The following is a 19980-nucleotide window of genomic DNA, read 5'->3' as shown; positions in this document are numbered from 1 at the left end:
GCTGTCCAAAGATGTGTAGGTTAGGTGAATTGGCCATGCTAAATTGTCCCATAATGTTCAGGTATGTGTTGGTTAGGTGCATTAGTCAGAGGTAAATGTAGAGTAATAGAGTAGGGGAATGGGTCTGGGTGGGTTACTCTTTGGATGGTCAGCGTGGACTTGTTGGGCCAAAGAGGCCTGTTTTCACACAGCAGAGTTTCTATAAAATAAATCAAAAATTTGTTATCATACTATCAATTGGAATTCTCAAGTTGCAATTTTGATTTAAAAAAAAAGACAACTTTATCTAAAGGACCAAGTACAAACTACAAGTAAGAGTAGGGTATATGGAGCTCCTCTGCCATTGAAGAAGGTGGCCGAACATCATCTGCATTTTCCTATTCTGCCTACGCATCCCTTGATTCCCATAGTACCCAAAAATCCATTGATCTCAACCTTAAAGATGCTCATCAGAGGGCTCTGAATGCTCTGTTGGAATAGAATGCCAAGTTCACAAATGTACGAGTGAAGAAATTGTTCTTCATGTCAGTCCAAATTGGTGAACCTTTTTCCTATGTCTCCCGATCCTCTTAGGAAATGTGCTGATGCTCGAACCTGACAACTCCCCAGGATCATCAAAAAAGTCAACGAGATAATCAAATTGCTCTGTTCACAATTTTTGTGCCTGATGAACAAGGTTAAGAGAAAACCCTGATCTGCTTTCTGCACTTAACAAAGACAATCTAGTTTATTACATTTCAATGAGTTCTCACCGTGGGCAAACAAAACATGAATTATCAACTTAACACACTCTAACTTACTCTATGCCTTCTCAAATCCCTGCACATTCATGCAGATAGACATGGATAAACAAAAAATAAATGTTATGGGTAGAGGAAGAAATAGATGAGGGACACTATTCAATCACTGTCGTTCAACAGATTCAATGACATGCCTTTTTGCTGCTTCTAAGTCATTCTAATGTCCAAACTGCTGTTAAGTCCTTTCAATTTTTTATTACATTCACAGGGTTGAAAATGTGTTGCTGGAAAAGCACAGCAGGTCAGGCAGCATCCAAGGAGCAGGAGAATCGACGTTTCGGGCATGAGCCCTTGTTCAGGAATGAGGAAAGTGTGTCGAGCAGGCTAAGATAAAAGGTAGGGAGGAGGGACTTGGGGGAGGGGCGTTGGAAATGCGATAGATGGAAGGAGGTCACGGTTAGGGTGATAGGCCGGGGTGGGGGCGGAAAGGTCAGGAAGATTGCAGGTTAGGAAGGTGGTGCTGAGTTCGAGGGTTGGGACTGAGACAAGGTGGGGGGGAGGGGAAATGAGGAAACTGGAGAAATCTGAGTTCATCCCTTGTGGTTGGAGGGTTCCTAGGCGGAAGATGAGGCGCTCTTCCTCCAGCTGTCGTGTTTCTATGGTCTGGCGATGGAGGAGTCCAAGGACCTGCATGTCCTTGGTGGAGTGGGAGGGGGAGTTGAAGTGTTGAGCCACGGGGTGGTTGGGTTGGTTGGTCCAGGTGTCCCAGAGGTGTTCTCTGAAACGTTCCGCAAGTAGGTGGCCTGTCTCCCCAGTATAGAGGAGGTCACATCAGGTGCAGCGGATGCAGTAAATGATGTGTGTGGAGGTGCAGGTGAATTTGTGGTGGATATGGAAAGATCCCTTGGGGCCTTGGAGGGAAGTAAGGGGGAAGGTGTGGGCTCAAGTTTTGCATTTCTTGCGGTTGCAGGGGAAGGTGCCGGGAATCATCTCCTCTGCCCAGAAGCTCTTCACTCCCGGCACCTTCCCCTGCAACTGCAAGAAATGCAAAACTTGCACCCACACCTTCCCCCTTCCTTCCCTCCAAGGCCCCAAGGGATCTTTCCATATCCGTCACACATTCACCTGCACCTCCGTACACATCATTTACAGCATCCGCTGCACCCGATGTGGCCTCCTCTATATTGCCTACTTGCGGAACGTTTCAGAGAACACCTCTGGGATACCCGGACCAACCAACCCAACCACCCCGTGGCTCAACACTTCAACTCCCCCTCCCACTCCACCAAGGACATGCAGGTCCTTGGACTCCTCCATCGCCAGACCATAGCAACACGACGGTTGAAGGAAGAGTGCCTCATCTTCTGCCTAGGAACCCTCCAACCACAAGGGATGAACTCAGATTTCTCCAGTTTTCTCATTTCCCCTCCCCCCACCTTGTCTCAGTCAAATCCCTCTAACTCAGCACCGCCTTCCTCACCTGCAATCTTCTTCCTGACCTCTCTGCGCCCACCCCCACTCCGGCCTATCACCCTCACCTTGACCTCCTTCCACCTATCGCATTTCCAATGCCCCTCCCCCAAGTCCCTCCTCCCTACCTTTTATCTTGGCCTGCTGGACACACTTTCCTCATTCCTGAACAAGGGCTCATTCCCGAAACGTCGATTCTCCTGCTCCTTGGATGCTGCCTGACCTGCTGTGCTTTTCCGGCAACACATTTTCAGCTCTGATCTCCAGCATCTGCAGTCCTCACTTTCTCCTACATTCACAGGGTAGATGGTACACTAATAGTCAGGCCTTTCTAACTCCTTTGAAGCAGCATCTTGTATGCAAATAGTGAGTTGAAAATGTGTTGCTGGAAAAGTGCAGCAGGTCAGGCAGCATCCAGGGAACAGGAGAATCGATGTTTCGGGCATAAGCCCTTCCTCAGGAATGATGAGCAAATAGTGAGTGAAAATAGCTTATGTTCCAATTCTTTGTTACTTATCTGCAAGGAAAGAGAAGATGTTGCCCTTTTAGAGCCGAGGCCTTACTGTTCGCATAGGCTGTCCACGTGTCAGGAACCAATTGATGTTGTCATGCTGAACACTCCTGGTTCTGATTAGAAAAACAATCAACAGACTATCTCTGGGCAAAGCTACCATGAGCACACCAACTGTATTGATGAGACCAGTAATCCTCCAACGTTTGAACAAGGCAACAAGAGGGTTTTTAAAACCGTATCCTTTTTCTGTTTTGGTCCATAATCCAAATATAAAGAAAAATGAAAAGGTGTAGTCTCTTAAATGAGACAGTGATCCTGAGTGCACCCTGTCAGGCAGGTTTCTTCTTCTTTGGGTAAGGAGATCAAAACAAACACTGTATAATTGCAGCAATACTTTTCACACTTCCATTGCAGTAAATGCTGTTGCAGTAAATATTATAAGTTCCTTGTGTTCTAAGCTTAATGCTGTAAATTTTGCTTTAACAACAAAACTGAACTTTATTACATAGGAAATGAAGGCAAAATAGAATAATCCAAACTATTACGACAAAAATGTAATCCCATGAATACTAAAAACACATTTTTATAAATTTAAAAGAAGCAAGATCACTTTAATACATTGCCCAAGTCACACTCTGGTACAGTTGCCAAAACTACTCTTGTAATCACATCTGATCCCGGCATGTAACACCTTGGTAGATTTAAATCTCTTGCGACTTCAATGTTTAGACTGAATTGCAATAGTTTCTCTCTGCACCTTCCACACAGCTGAACTTCAGTCTACTACACTTTAAGTAATATTTGCAGTGATTTTATCTTCTGCTGTGAGACTAACGCTCATTCCAGCGTAATTCATGATATTTATCAATCCCTTTTAAGGACCACTACTCTACGCAGCCATCCTATTCAAAGGACTTCAGTGGGATGTCCTACTCAAAATCAAAATTGAAACCAAAAGTCTATTTGTAATCCATGGGCACTTCCATTGAGACTTTTTAAAAAAAAAATACAAACACCAGACCTTTGAGGCCATATTATTTGCAACCAGTGAGGTAAATAATCTAAAATAAACAAAAGTTTCATCAGTGAGCAAAACTCAATCTCTGTATAGCCAAATTTTAAAAACTTGATTTTAAAATAAATCACCCTGGTTACAGAAATACTTGGAATTTAATCATTACTTTCAGATGTGCAGAAAAACCCATTGATAACTTGCTGAAAAACCAGAAACCCTAATTCTCACCAAATGATTGTTAGAATTGTCCCCAATTGAGACTTGAGCCCAATGGATCAGAGACCACAAACAAGGATCATAGTGAAACTGACCAGCGAGTTATTGAACAAAGCGACATCGTGGAAGAGAAATTAACCAGGCTGACACAGAACTGATTCTCTGCACAGATGGCCAAATGTTCTTCCCAGAACAGGGTGCACAGGCAAATTTTATAGGGGTACGACACAAAGGTGATAATTGTAAAGCAGTTTACAGTACAGTGGTGAAAATTATAAAGAGATTAAAACAAGGATACACTGAATGGAAGTTAACCAAGCATCGGGTAGTAGCAATTCATTTGTAATTGTGAGATTCCAGCCATCTCAGTGAGTGGATGAGAATGTCTTCTAGAGGATTTTTCATTGTATTTCCCGTCTGCACAAATCTGTGTAAATGTTCCTTCTCCTAGCATCCATGTCTGCCCATTGTGCTCTTCCTGTGAGCAAGGTCTTCTGGGGTCTCTCTGTCTGCCTCTTTGTTTATGCGGTATTGGTTTCAGTGGGAAAGGAGCATGCCCTTGGGGTGTTGGGACTGCAATGCTAATTGAGACTGGGAGCTGATAGTGCAAGCTGTTTTAGGAAGTGTATTCTCTGGTCTGGGGGTAGCTTGGCTATGTCTGGTTTCTTTGTGAGCCTGGTTGGGCAAGACTGGGGCACTCTGGGTAGTTTCTGTATGTGTTGGTAGGCTTGATTTGTGTTTTGCCAGGCCACCTGTGTTTATGTGGCCATGCTGTGGGTGAGCAGTGTGGCAGATCTTTTTCCCACAAGAAATGTACAAGTAAATCTCTGTTTACATCACATTTGCTTGTACTTTCCGGCTAACTTTTTGTCATGTGCACGTGGACCTTTCTGAATGTCAATCCTTTTATTAAAAACAAACTTCCTATTTTTCTGACCAAGTAGATAATTTCCCCTTTTTGTCAATTTATACTCCATCTGCTTATTGCTTAACTACGCTATAACTCTTTGCAGTTTACTTTCCCAGATAACTGTGTATTACAGTATAAACAAAATTACATATCTTACACTTGATATAAGTTATTGATGTTAGTTATAATTAGCTAAGGACCTAATGCTGATTCTCTTGGTACTCTGGTTATTAAATCCTGTTAACACTGAAGTTACTCGTTTATTCTTACACATTTTTTAATATCTGTCAACCAGTTTCCAACATATTTATGTATTGCCGCAGTCCAGCTGACTTAATCTTGTTTGAACATCCAAGTCAATATCCTGCTGAATGCCTTCTGAAAGACCAAAAACACTACACCTACTGGTTCACCCTTACCTAAACTGCTAGTTGAAACTCAAAGTTGCACATTGTTCAATAAAGTATAACTTCTAAGATTATTTGTATTGTGACTATGGATGTGAAGTGGTGGTGCAACTTAGTTCTGACTCTCTGTCTTCTGGGAATCTTGAGTGTATCCTTTGCAGAATCACTAATAGCTGAATTTTAGTACTTTGTGCTTGTGTGGATTTCACAAGTTGCTGTAAACTGAATAAATTAAATAATTGAATAATGTAATGTAAAGATAATGTAAAGTTTTGCTTTCACTATTGTTGCAAATCTAGGCTGTTGAAACTTTTGTGTCTTGTTTACCATGTCCATGGTATTAGGTTCTAGCAATTACCCTCTTATGCCTCAGGCTGACTGGCATATAATTTCCCCTTTTCACTCTTCCTCCTATCTTGAACAGCACCATTACAATTCCCATTCTCAATGCATGGAAGCCCTTGGATTGTAGGAAATTTTGGAAAGTGCAATGTACCTTCTGTTTCTACAACTACTTCTTAAAATATCTGGTTTATGCTTGTATTTTATACATCTCTCCACGTACGTGATGGAACAGTGGCTAATTTGGAATGATTTGTTGTCCAGGCAGCTATGTTGCTCAGGCAGTGAAACTCACTGTCCAAATGAGTAAATAATTCATGATCAACAAATTAATCAGCGGGCTTTTATGTTCTGTGGTTGCATAGCTTTTGTTTTTGTTTCACTATTGTCTCTGAAGCAACTATAAGTTAGATTTTAACACAACTAAAGGTTCCAGTGTCCCTTGAAGAGTTGAGTATATTTGTCATTTAATTGCTCAATTCACTTTGCTCCTGCTTGTCTACATTCAGTTCAAGGAAGTGTCCAGTTTATCATTATCTTTGCATGCAAAAAGCAAATTTATGTGTAATTCAATTGTAATTTTCTTGTGTTTCAGAAATAGCATAAGAGAAAAATATGGCACGTCATTATGTTTTAATTATTCGCAGGTAGAGGGCATTTCTTTGAATTTCATCAGAATACATGTAAAGAGGTGCACTGACTTAGGGATGTATATGAGAGTTCAATGCTTACTATGTTTCAGTGTGAGACGAACTGAAGATTGGTTTCAGTATTACCTTTCACGATCTGCTTTCCAGAGAGTAACCGTTATACTTGTTAATGTGTATTATTAAAATTCTCGTAGGTAGTGCCTTTTTCCTGATTGATTGTTGATGTTCCATTTGTACATATTTTGATACCATGCATGAACAGTGTTATTCACTTTTAGATGAAGGATATTGAGGCAAAAACTGTGAATGCAAGAAATCTAAAATAAAACAATAAATGCTCCATAATTATAAATATTCCAAATCAGGTTTATATAGTGGGAGGAACTATAATGCTTCAGGTTAGCCTTTTGTCAGATCTGGAAAATGTTACAGGTGCAGCAGGTTTCACGCAACTATAGATGCTGGGCAAAGTGGAGAGGGAGCAAGGAACAAAATTCAAGGCCTTTTGATAGGTTGGAAGATTGAAGTAACAAATGACAAGTGATGGTATGAGTGTGTGGTGTTAAAGAAAAAAATGAACAAATAAGTTGAATCTGAAGAACTATAAATAACTACAGAAATGTGAACAGTATCTTTTGGTTATAAAGTTCATAATTTGAAATTGTTGAATTCTGCAACAACTTTTCTGATGAAATCATGAGACTAATCCTTGAACTTCTATTGAAGTTTAGTCTAACAACGTAGAAGATTGAGGACAGGGTGAGAATTAAATTGACAAATGACTGGAAGCTCTGTGCATGCTTTTTGCCTGAACACCCAGTAATCACCCAGTCTGTTTTGTCTTAGCATTTATAGAGCGCTATAAGGCACTGGACAGGTGAGAGTACCAATTCTCTGGAATTTTAGGTCCTGCAAATATTCTCGAAATATTTTAGAGTCTTTAACATGGGTGTGGCAGGGCAGATAAGCTCCAGCTCTTAACTGTGGTTGAAAGGTCTTTAAGAAGCCAGCATACAAAGAATCAAGGTGCAGACAAAATAAACCTTTTTAAAGAGATGGTGAACAATACTATGGCGTACAAAACTCCAGTTGAAGCAGAGGTGATAAACATTTAAGACTGGTGATTAAAGAAAAAGTGCACAGATATGGAAACCAGGTGGGCCCGTGAACTTACTGTTGGTATGATAAGTAAAGCAAACATAAACTGCCAGTTTCTATTTTGCAAATCTCTGTAGTTATTTATGAAATTATCATGAACTTTAGAATTGAACGTAAATATGATATTGTTATTGAAGACTACTGTTTTTGATGGCTACAAATACTACAATGTTTTGAAACTCCTGTTTAGGTTGGCCAACTCTTGCAGCAGTTGGCAATGACTGGCAGTGAGGAAGCAGATCCACGGCTGAAGAATAGTCTCTCCAAATTTGACAAAGTAAGTCAGTCTGCATTCTGTTAAGATAAAGTAAAGAGAAGTCGCAAAATTGACTAGGGAATGTAATCTATGAAGGCTTTGTACTCCTTTCAGTATGCTATCGGTGATTTTGAGCTGGATGGTAAGTTCGGCTGCAAGATCTGTTGTGTTTTGCCTAAAGTGGTTCCTGTGTACGTTTTCAGCATTATGTATGAGACATGGCATTCATGTAAGCATAGTTTTCAAGTGGGGTGGGGGAGAGGATGGAATTTTAATATTTAAATTCTGTTTGCTGAATTAAATGATGTTGAAAAGAAGCTTCAAGAAAGGTATGTGTATTTGAGCTGTGGAAGGAACAAATCATCTCTGGATCTGCACCTGAAAAACATACCTGTAGATTTTAGGTGAAGGCAAAATTGGTGGGGAAAGCTTCATCGTTAGATAAGTTACCTTATTCTGTTATGATCCCAGCTCATGTTACTTGAGGACAAGTCAGGTCATTGACTAAAATCTGCCTTGGTAGATGACATCATTAAAAATTTAATGATGTGATTTTTCACTGAAACACAAGCGTGCAGTACTGTAGAATTAGTTTTAACAATAAAACTGAAGTTCATTGTGCAAAAGAAATGAAGAAGAACTAGGGAAAAAAAATCTCTTTACTAACAGTTTTAAATACACTGTAAAAGTATCATCACTTTAATGCCTAAACATCCCATTACAAATTTAAAAAAAAAACTTTTGCAGTACCGAAAAGTAACCCTTGTACAGTACTTTTTCAGTAATCCTTTACTCCCAACACCTCATTAGGTTTCAGGTAACTGACTTTTTTAACTTTTGAGACTGAAATCTCTGATAGCTTATTCCTGGAGCTATCATAGGTATGTCTGAATTTAAATAAGCTTGGTATGAAATCTTCATCAGGGTTTTATCCCAATACTTCTGGTCTGGGACTATCATTAAGTCCTTACTCTGAGATAATCATGTTTCACTGTATTCTGCCCTTCTCAGAAGCGCTGCTCTCTATATGAATCTCCAGGCAAGGTCTTCACAGAACTATCCAAATAAGGAAAAAGCGCAACGGGACTCCCTCTAAGCGACAGGTGTTTACTTTGCGTTTAATGTAAAAGAAATTCTCATAGCTCTTAAAGAACAATGATTCACCCCAAGTCATAAGATCCTAAACTAAACAGAAACTCATTAGGCTGTCAGAATAACCCCCTCAAACTGTTTATGTATATCACCACAGCTCCAGAAATCTTAAATATTAATAATCAATTGTATGTATGTATGGATTATTTTATTTCGAATTTGTCAGCAATGAACTTGTATGAAAAAGACTTTAATTTCTTAAAGTCAGACAAGTATTTTCAGGTTAACAAACAACTATGGAAGCATTGTGTACATTATTCAGTAAGATGTTTTGTAAAACAATGCTAATTTTGATAGCTGTCCCTGCCTCTTTGGCTATATTGAACAGACCCTCTTCAGTACCTACACAGGCACTGTGCCCCAACTCTTCTGCTATTACAACAATGACTGCATCAGTGCAGCGTCCTGCACCCAGGCTGAACTGGAGCAGTTCATCAACTTCACCCACAACTTACCCGTCACCCTCAAATTCATTTGGTCCATCTTGGACACCTCCCTCCACTTCCTTGACCTCACCATTTCCATCTCCGGCAACAGCTCCAGACAGACATTTACTACAAACCAATTGACTCCCATAACTACTTGGACCACACCTCCCACTGAGTATCCTGCAAGATGGAGTATCCTCCATCCCATTCTCCACTTCCTCTGCCTCTGCCTCATGAGCCAGGGGTAAATAGAGGAAGGGAGAATGGGTCTGGGTGCGTTACTCTTCGGAGGTTAGTGTGGACTTGTTGAGCCAAAGGGCCTGTTTCCAATCTAATCTAATGTGCTTGAATAAGGAGACATTCCACTCATGAGTATCTCCGACGTCTACCTATTTCAAACAACATGCTTTTGCACCCTCTGTCATTTACACAGTCCTCCACCGCACCACCTCCATTCCGTATTCCACTCCTCTAACCACCCCCCCATGCAATAAAGACAGAGACCCCCCCCCCCATCATCACCTACCTCCCTACCAGTCTCTCCATCCAGTGCATCATCTTAAAACACTTCCACCAATTCCAACTAGACTCCACCACCAAGAACTTCTTCCCCTCCCCATCCCTCTCTGCATTCCACAAGGACCATTCCCTTCGACAGTCCTTGGTTTACACGACTCTCCCCACCAAGCCTCCTGAACCCCCAGGTACTTTCCCCTGCAACCAGCAAAGTTGCAAAACCTGCCAGCATATCACCCCTTCACCTTCATCCAGGGCCCCACACAGTCCTCCTACATGAGATAGAGGTTCACCTGCCTCTCGTCCAATCTAGTTTACTGCATCAGGTGCTCTCGATATGATTTTCTCTCCATGAGAGAGACCAAAAGTAAACTTGAGGAACGATTTGCCAAGCATCACAGCTGGTCCCGCAGGGGCCGACTGGACCTCCCAGTCACCACCCATTTTAATTCACCTTCCCAATTCCTTTCCGACATGACCATCCTTGGCTGCCTCCATTGTCTCAATGAACCACATTGCAAATTGGAGGAACAACGCCTCATTTTCCGCCTGGGCAGCCAACTGCCCGGAGGACTCAATATTGTGTTCTCTAATTTCAATTAACCACCTGTCCCATCCCCCAACTCCCTTCCCAGCCCCTCCCCCTCCCTTCCACTCCTCCCTGCCACCAACCGGATTCATTCCTCCCATTGACCAACCGGGTTGTACTCTTTATCTGTCTTGAACCATCCCCACGACAATACCCTGCCCCGCCAACCCCCTTTATCTGCAGCTTTCCCTGCACCCACCCCCAGCCCTGAAGAAGGGTTACACCCGAAACATCAACTTCTCCACCTCGATGCTGCCTGACTTGCTGTTTTCTTCCAGGTTCCTGCCTGTCTACTTTGATTTTAGAATGGCATATCTTAGACATTATCTTGCCATTTTGTTTCTGGATTTATATCTAGTCAAGAATGGTCAGATCAAAGTCTTATCAGTTTGTTGGCTATCCAGATCTTGTGTGAGATTAGTTTGTTCAATTTAAATCTGATTTTTAATGGGCTGCAGCACAAAACCACCTATTAATAAATTTGGCTGATGACAACCCATTTAAAGTGTGAAATAGTGCATTCTCTGTGAGAAGAAGATGCGTTAAGTTGGAGGAAACAAACTTCCTAGAGTAGCATTGGGTAGGAACATAACTGGGTAGGCCATTGAGCAGATCGCCTGCAATTCAGTTAGACCATAGCTGATCATTCAACCTGTGGTATTTTCCCATGTATCTTTATATCACTGGATGTCATTAGTCTCCAGAACTCTTTCGATTTCTGTCTTACACATGTTGAATGAGTTGAACTTGCACAGATACCTAGAGTAGAGAGTTTCAAAGATTTGCAATTGTCTTGATTGAAGCAATTTCTTATGTCAAGGGAAGCGATGACCTCGTGGAGGTGTCACTAGAGTGTTAATCCAGAGAAATTGGTGATGTTCTCAGGACCCAGGTTTGAATTTCATCATGGCAGATGGTGGAAGTCAAATTGAGTAAATATCTGTAATTAAGGTTCTGATGATTACCATGATGAAATCATTGTTGAATGTTGGAAAAGCCTTCCTAATTTATTATTATCCTTTAGGGAGATAGACTGCTGTCCCTACCTGGTCTAACCTATTGATGTGGCTAATTCGTAACTGCCCTCTGAAATGGCCTAGCATGTCATTAATTTGTGGGGAAAGAAAAGAAATAAAACTACTTGGCTTCTACCCAATGGACCACCTGAAACCTAGGCACTAGAAATGACAATGGCACGCCCAGCCTTGTCAATCCTGTAAAGCCCTCCCTTTATTTTGGAGCTAGTACCAAAATTGGGATCATTGTCTCTCAGAGCAACAACCTGACCTAGTCATACTCCAAGAATCATACCTTAGAGCCCACGTCCCAGACATCATCATCATTATCCATGGATTTGCCATGTCCCACTCGTCCTGAGTGGCTAGGCAGCAGCACAATGGATTGGATTGGTCATGTCCCAAAGGATATTGCTCCAGATCCCGTCTAGCAATTGGTAGTGAGGGAACCACCAAGAGGGAAACGCACATTTTACCAGTTCGTCTCCAGTGTACCTGCTACATCTGCCAATGACAGTATTAGTAAATGTACACCACGCGGTTCTTGTGGAGACAAAGTTCCATCTTCACATTGAGAACACTTGATGTTGTGTGGCACTATCTCTCTGCTAAATGCGATAAACTTAAAACAAATCTAGCAACTCCAGATAGGGCATCCCTGAGGCAGTATGCACTAATGACAGCAGCAGAATCGTACTCCAACACTATCTGCAATTTCATGGCCTGGCATTTCCCCACTCTACCATCAAGCCAGTGAATCATATGAACAGTAATAGACCATTCAGTTCCTCGAGCCTCTTTACCATTCAGTGACATCTGTGGTTTAACTCCATGTCTTGGCCTAATGGCTCATTCTCTTTGTTTAACAAAACTATTTTATCTGTCTTGGATTTAAAATTAACAACTGGTTCATTGAAGAGTGCAGGAGGGCATACTAGGAGCAGCACTAGGAATACCTAAAAATGAGGTGTCAATCTGGTGAAGTTAGAAAACAGGACTATCTGTGTGCCAAACAGCATAGGTAGCAAGTGATAAACAGAGCTAAAGTCGCCCACAATCAGTAGATCAGATCTAAGCTCTGCAATCCTGTCACACCCAGTTGAGTGTTGGTGAACCATTAAATAACTAGCTGGGGAAGGAATCTCCACAAACAAACAAATCCTCAAGAATGGGGGAGCCCAGCACATCAGTGCAAAAGATAAGGCTGAAGCATATGCAGCCATCTTCAACCAGAAATGCTGAGTGGATGATCCTGCGTGGCATTACCCTGTTCACTGAAGCCCAGTTTGTTTTCTAGCATGACCACTCAGTTCCTCACCTCATTATAACTTCAGTTCAAACATGGAAAAAAGGAGCTAAATTCCAGAGGTGAGGTGAAAGTGACTGCCCTTGTCAATAAGGCTGCTTTGGACCAAGTGTGGCATCTAGTGTTATTGGGAGTCTAAGGAAAATCTGCTGTTTGGGCTCATACCTGGCACAAAGCAAGATGGTTGTGGTTGTTGGAGTCAGTCACCTCTTTCCAGAATATCTCTGCAGGAATTCCTCAGAATCGTGTCCTAGGCCAAACTACCTTAAACTGCTTGATCAATGACCTTCCCTTCATAAGGAGGCAAGTGGGGATGTTTGCTGATGATTGCACAATGTTCGGTACAATTCGGGACGACTCCAATGCCAAAGGAGCCCATGGTCAAATGCAGCAGGACTTGGAAAAAATCCAGGCTTGGGCTGAAAAGTTGCCTGAGCATTCGTGCCAAATAAATGCGAAGCAATAACCATCTCCAATTGTCGACCACCTAACCACTGCCCTTGACATGCAATGATATTACCTTTACTGAATCCCCTACAATCAACTGGCCTGGGTTAGCATTCATTAGAAACTGAACTGGACTAACTACTAAAATACAGTGAGTACAAGAGCAGATCAGAGGCTAGAAATATTGCAGTGAGTAACTCCCCTTCTGAAACCACGAAGCTTGTTTGCCCATCTACAAGGCACAAGGGACTCGAAGCCCTCCGTTTCTTTCTTTCCCGCCGTACCGAACAGTACCCTTCCACAGACACCCTCCTTCGACTGACTGAACTGGTCCTCACCCTGAACAACTTCTCTTTCCAATCCTCCCACTTCCTCCAAACGAAAGGAGTAGCCATGGGCACCCGCATGGGCCCCAGCTATGCCTGCCTCTTCGTAGGATATGTGGAACAATCCATCTTCCGCAACTACACTGGCCCCACCCCCCACCTTTTCCTCCGCTACATCGATGACTGTATCGGCGCCGCCTCGTGCTCCCACGAGGAGGTTGAACAGTTCATCCACTTCACCAACACCTTCCACCCCGACCTCAAATTCACCTGGACAGTCTCAGATTCCTCCCTCCCCTTCCTCGACCTTTCTATTTCTATCTCAGGCGACTGAATCAACACGGACATCTACTACAAACCGACCGACTCCCACAGCTACCTGGACTACACCTCCTCCCATCCTGCCCCCTGTAAAAACGCCATCCCATTCTCCCAATTCCTTCGACTCCGCCACATCTGCTCCCAGGAGGACCAGTTCCAAAAACGCACATCCCAGATGGCCTCCTTCTTCAAGGACCGCAATTTCCCCCCCGACGTGGTCGACGATGCCCTCCACCGCATCTCTTCCACTTCCCGATCCTCCGCCCTTGAACCCCGCCCTTCCAACCGCCACCAGGACAGAACCCCACTGGTCCTCACCTACCACCCCACTAACCTCCATGTACAGCGCATCATCCGCCGCCATTTCTGCCACCTCCAAACGGACCCCACCACCAAGGATATATTTCCCTCCCCTCCCCTATCAGCATTCCGTAAAGACCACTCCCTCCGTGACTCCCTCGTCAGATCCACACCCCCCACCAACCCAACCTCCACTCCCGGCACCTTCCCCTGCAACCGCAGGAGGTGCAAGACTTGCGCCCACACCTCCCCCCTCACCTCCCTCCAAGGCCCCAAAGGAAACTTCCATATCCGCCACAGATTCACCTGTACCTCCACACATATCATCTATTGCATCCTTTGCACCCGATGTGGCCTCCTCTATATTGGGGAGACGGGCCGCCTACTTGCGGAGCGTTTCAGGGAACACCTCTGGGACACCCGGACCAATCAACCCAACCACCATGTAGCTCAACATTTCAATTCCCCCTCCCACTCCACCAAGGATATGCAGGTCTTTGGACTCCTCCATCGTCAGACCACAGCGAAACGACGGTTGGAGGAAGAACGCCTCATCTTCCGGCTAGGAACCCTCCAACCACAAGGGATGAACTCGGATTTCACCAGTTTCCTCATTTCCCCTCCCCCCAGCCTGTCTCAGTCAAATCCATCAAATTCAGCACCGCCTTCCTAACCTGCAATCTTCTTCCCGACCTCTCCGCCCCCCACCCCAGTCTGACCTATCACCCTCACCTTGACCTCTTTCCACCTATCACATTTCCGACGCCCCTCCCCCAAGTCCCTCCTCCCTATCTTTTATCTTAGCCTGCTGGACCAACTTTCCTCATTCCTGAAGAAGGGCTAATGCCCGAAACGTCGATTCTCCTGTTCCCTGGATGCTGCCTGACCTGCTACGCTTTTCCAGCAACACATTTCCATCTCTGATCTCCAGCATCTGCAGACCTCACTTTCTCCACAAGTCAGGAGTGTGATAGCATACTCTCCACCTGCATGGATATGTTTTGCTGCAATCACATTCAAGAAACTTGACACCACAGAGAACAAAGGTACCATATTCACAAGCATTCACCCCCTCCAGCACCTGCGGCTCAGAACCAGCAATGTATGTTATCTACAAGATGCACTGCAGAAATTCACCAGAGCGTCTTAAGAAGCACGTTCCAAAACCCATGACCACTTTAATCTAGAAGGACAAGGGCAGCAGATATATGGGAACACTACTAGGTTCCTGTTTCCCTCCATGTCATCCTGACTTGGAAATAATGTAGCTGTTCCTTCTGTGTCATAGGGTCAAAAATCTTGGAACACCCTCTTGAATGGCAATGTCTGTCTACCCACAGCACTTGGACTGCAACAATTCAAGAAGGCAGCTCCCTCCGACCTCCTCAAAGGGAACTAAGGGGTGAGCAGTAAATTCCAACCCTATTGTTAATGCCCGCAAATTTTTGAGTGAATTTAAAACAAAACACAGTGGTCTCCCTTTATGAGATGATATCTCAGTTCTAAATTCACCAGCCAGGGCAATATCTCATCGCTCTCCACTATCTCATCCTGTAAGAATTTTTGAGTTTCAATGCATTTTCCCCTCCTTCACTTCTCCAGAGAATATAGACTTCATTTCTCAATCCATCCTTGTAAAACAGTTCCAGGGATTAATCCGGTAAACAAGTTCCATTCCCTCTTTACATCATTGTAATATCATCAATATATACTTATTCATCATTTTTAAAGGTACAGAATGGAGTGTCAACATTGAATATTATGTAAAGTGCGAACTATAGCACATGGCATCGAGATGGCTGGCTAAACTTTAAGATTTCAAATCATAGTTATGAACATTTTCGTTTCCATGTCCCACATTCTCTTAGTCACCAGTTAAGATGGCTCAACTGCTATACTTTGTATAGAAGCAGTTATGTTGACTCAGAATGTTTACATCATATTAAAGTGTGCTAATTGCAAGAACAAAGTACTAAATAACATCTCGTTAAGGTGTGCTGATATAATTAATGAGCCCTACTGTAACCAACTTCACTTAACGTATATTTTCAGATGGCAATCGTACAGTGCAATCTATAAGGCTATACTGGTAATTCATTTATTAAGGATTGACCTAATCAGAGCGAAAATGTTTCACTTGTTCCAGCCTTTTAGTCAATCATCATAAAAGATCCAGATCGCAAAGGTGCCCATTTGTTGATTGTCTCGAATCCATTACTTAACTGAACCAGTTGTAACAGAGTTAAAAATCACACAACACCAGGTTATAGTCCAACAGGTTTAATTGGAAGCACACTAGCTTTCGGAGCGACGCTCCTTCATCAGGTGATAGTCAGTTGTAACAGGGAAACAGTCACCAAGGCTGAACCTCATGTGAGACTCCTTTAACTTAAATCCTGAATTGTAATAATTCCTTCTGCCTTCTGAAAGTTTAAGGCAGTACATTACAAATCACCTTTGCCCTCTGAGTTGATCTTTATCATTGGGTACGTCATGTTCTGCTCCGAAGTCACTCAGCCATTATTTCTACCATATTGTGCCAGCCATTATTAATAACAAGCAATAGTCTTTCAAGTGACTGCTGTAAGGAATGGTGATAGTATTTAAGTGAAATTGATGTTTTTATTTCAGAGAGGAGACTTTATGACATATGAGAAAATAATATATTTTACTTCAAACTTTTACAGAGTTGTGTTGCGGCCTTCTTGGATGTTATCATTGGCGGTCGTACAGTGGAGACTCCTCCTATGTCCTCAGTGAATCTGCTGGAGGGACTAAGTAGGACTGTTGTCTACATGACACACAACCAACTTGTAAACTTGGTAAGCATACATGCTTTGCTTGTTTTTTGCCTTAGTACTGACCCAAGTTATGTGTTGTTCTGGAATGTAATACCTACCCTTTGAACTTCATGTATATTTGCAGACAAGAGGTGGGAGTGGTCAGACTCACACCCTGACCCTGTCTTGAGTGTATTGTACATTTCGCACTTTGTCTTTTAAAAATAGTGTCTAACTTCCTTCATAAATTTGTGGACAATATAACACGACTTTTGCAGTTGAGTGGTGCCTCACTTGTTATAAAACATGAAAGTTGATTTTTTTTTGCTCTATATCTGATGCTATGTTGATTCAGTGATGCTCAAAAGTAGGTAATTGTTCACAAATACTCATGTTTGTTCCATTGATTTTCCTCAACTGCTTTAATTCCATTACTGAGAGTTCATGTGGCCAATTGATTCCTTGGTTGGTAGACTAAATATGTGACTTAAAGATTTATTGTTAAATAAAAGACATTCTTGCCCATCAAAGATCTGTCTCAAATTTAGTAAACTTGCATTATTATATCAATTTTAAATGCTTCCATACCTGTATTGTTCATCTTCACATTGCAGTTCTCTAATTTCTGTGCTTTTTTCCCTTCCATACTTGTCCTGATGCCACTCAGTTAAGAGGGCAAATACATGCCATATTTTCTACTTGCCAGGAGTGCTTCTTACAGTGATACAGGGAGTTAGCCAGTTGTTGACTTGGGCATGTCACTTTGCTTGATTTTTTTTTAATGTGCTGAAAGAATTGCAGTCAATTTAAATGATCACTGGATATGGGTTGGATCTGTTGTTCAGCATCCATTTCTGCTTAATACCTGAAAGTAATTTCCCTTTATCTGTGTTTTCCCGTTTGGAAAAATTTTGCTCAAGTACTGACATTTTTTACATCACAATCCAGACTTCAAATTCCTTGTTAAGCTTTAATGTTAAGATGAAACTTCCTTTTAGTAATTATTTCTTTTCAATGTGACCAGCATCAAAGATTCTACCAATTGCTGCATTAATTAGATATGTTTATGCATTATCATTTCTTGTTCTTATTACTTCAATATGCAAAAAAATTGAACATAGAATTATAAAGCAGGAGATGAAACTTTAATCTGGGTATTTTAACTATAAGTAATGATTTCCACTGCTCTGTATTAAGAAGTTTGGCATTCAGTTAATTTCAGAGCAAGTGTGTTGCAGGCAGCTATAGTTAGTACTACCACATTGAAGTTTAGTAACCGAGAGCAGACAGGAAGTTCAGATGAATAGTTTTTAAATGTTTAAAAGAGGATACCTGCAGGTCTGGAGATGCTATATAAACATGAAGCAGAAAGGAATGGAAGTTTGTTGAGTGGGTTAGATGGAAACTAGTGGGTAGAGGCATATTTTGATTATAAATACTATTGCGAACTACTTGGGCTGAATAACTTGTTTTTTGTGCTGTAGGTTCTAAATTGTGCTTGCCAACAGTTTTAAGTAGAAAGATTACACATATCATCCTCTTAAAATAAGTTTAGAAGTAAGAATCAATTGAGAACATAAGAACAGGAATATGCAATTTAGCCTTTCAAACTGTTCTGTCATTCATACAGATAATGGCCAATCTTTGATCTATACTTTTCCTCATAGCCCTGAATACTTTCGCCTAATGTAAATCTGTCAGTCTCAGAATTAAAATCAAAAGTTGACTCCGTATCACTATCATCTGTGAAAGAGAGTTCAAAACATCTGAGATTTTTGGTAACTTGCTTCTGAAAGACCTGTGTATAGTTTTTAACTAATACTGTTTCATTCTGTGTTTCTCAACAAGGTTAACTAATTATTTATCTAACCTCTTCCTCTTAATATCATGGAAAGTTGATCAAATTAATCCTTAATCTTGTAATTTCCAAGGATTAAAGTGATGATCTGTGTAATTTCTCCAAATCATTCAATCTTGAGGTCCAGATATCATTCTAGTAAATCGACTGGGCGCTCCTCCAAGACAAATAGACCTTCCTTAAGAGATGGACTGAACTTTGTACTCCAAGTATGACCTCACTAGGGCCTTATACTGCTATAGTGTGATTTACAGTCCTTTGTATTCAAGTCCTCCAAACATTTTCACCTTTTGCAAATAGATTTCTACATCTCTTTGAACCTCCCTTGCTGCTCGCTTTTAGATTTAGAAAGTTGTTGATCTATGTTCATTAGGTACAAACTTGGTGACATTGCATTTGGCTGCAATGAGATCCAAATGCCACTGATTTAATTACTTGCGGTGTTGTCAGATGTTGCCAGACCATTTGAAGTGATAGCCAATCATATCCAGCACACTCTTGAAGAGAAAATTATTACACGGATGTGACCAGTTGAGTTATTTCTGGGTTTATCCCGTTGTCATTTTATAGTTGGTAGAAGATGAGAATACGTTGTTGTCTTTTACCTTTGATTCCAGTCTGAAACTAATGTAGCACAAGCCTTAAACAGAAATAAATTTGGCCAAGGTGAAAAGGATAAAGCAAAAAACATTCCTGTAAACTTTACAATCTTTGTAATCTTTTCTCAATCAGCAATAATCACTGAAGCTTGTTGCAATTTGGTGAATCTTAATAGGCTTGCAATAAATGTAATAGTTATTTTTATTAATTAAAACTAAACTTATTTTTCAAAGGTTAATTTTGCACGACATGTAAAGTCAAGGGACCTGCTAAGAGAAGAGGACAAGATGGCTCTGGAGAATCTTATCATTAATCTTCCTCAACCCAGAGCAGGGAAGAGCAATAGCCTTGAGCTGACTCCCTCCAGCACACCCCAGCTATCCCCTGCAACTACTCCAGCCAACAAAAAAAATAGACTTCAAATAGGTACGAGATGCAGCTGTTTTACTTGAACCTATGAGGAGTGTAGCTTTAATTTTGCAATGCAATATGTCAAATATTGTTTAGGTACATTGATTAAGTATTCTGGATATATACGTTTGTGCTTTGTACCAGAATTTTGCAGAATACTTATTTTTTGCTCGTAAGATTAAAAGTGTTGCTTATGAAAGTGAAAAGAATGTTAAGTTCCTCATGATTTGGAGACTAAAACAATAAAAGTGG

At 41.7% G+C, this 19980-nt stretch overlaps 1 protein-coding gene across 14 annotated transcripts in view; it reads left to right on the top strand.

Moving 5' to 3' along the window:
- Positions 1–19980, top strand: part of gapvd1 (GTPase activating protein and VPS9 domains 1) — a 145201-nt gene that overhangs the window by 58268 nt on the left and 66953 nt on the right. For all 14 annotated transcript variants that reach the window (XM_087998409.1, XM_043720193.2, XM_087998408.1 and 11 more), the window contains 3 exons: positions 7613–7699; positions 16767–16901; positions 19551–19743. In XM_087998409.1, the coding sequence (XP_087854535.1) occupies positions 7613–7699; positions 16767–16901; positions 19551–19743 (415 nt within the window). The remainder of the gene's footprint in view (positions 1–7612; positions 7700–16766; positions 16902–19550; positions 19744–19980) is intronic.

The sequence above is a fragment of the Chiloscyllium plagiosum genome, unplaced genomic scaffold (assembly GCF_037043375.1).
Source record: "Chiloscyllium plagiosum isolate Xiang-an unplaced genomic scaffold, Cpla_swu_hap1 HiC_scaffold_21, whole genome shotgun sequence".
Lineage (NCBI taxonomy): Eukaryota > Metazoa > Chordata > Chondrichthyes > Orectolobiformes > Hemiscylliidae > Chiloscyllium > Chiloscyllium plagiosum.
The sequence above is the reverse complement of the archived record's forward strand: the minus strand, read 5'-3'. Positions and strand labels throughout refer to the sequence as shown.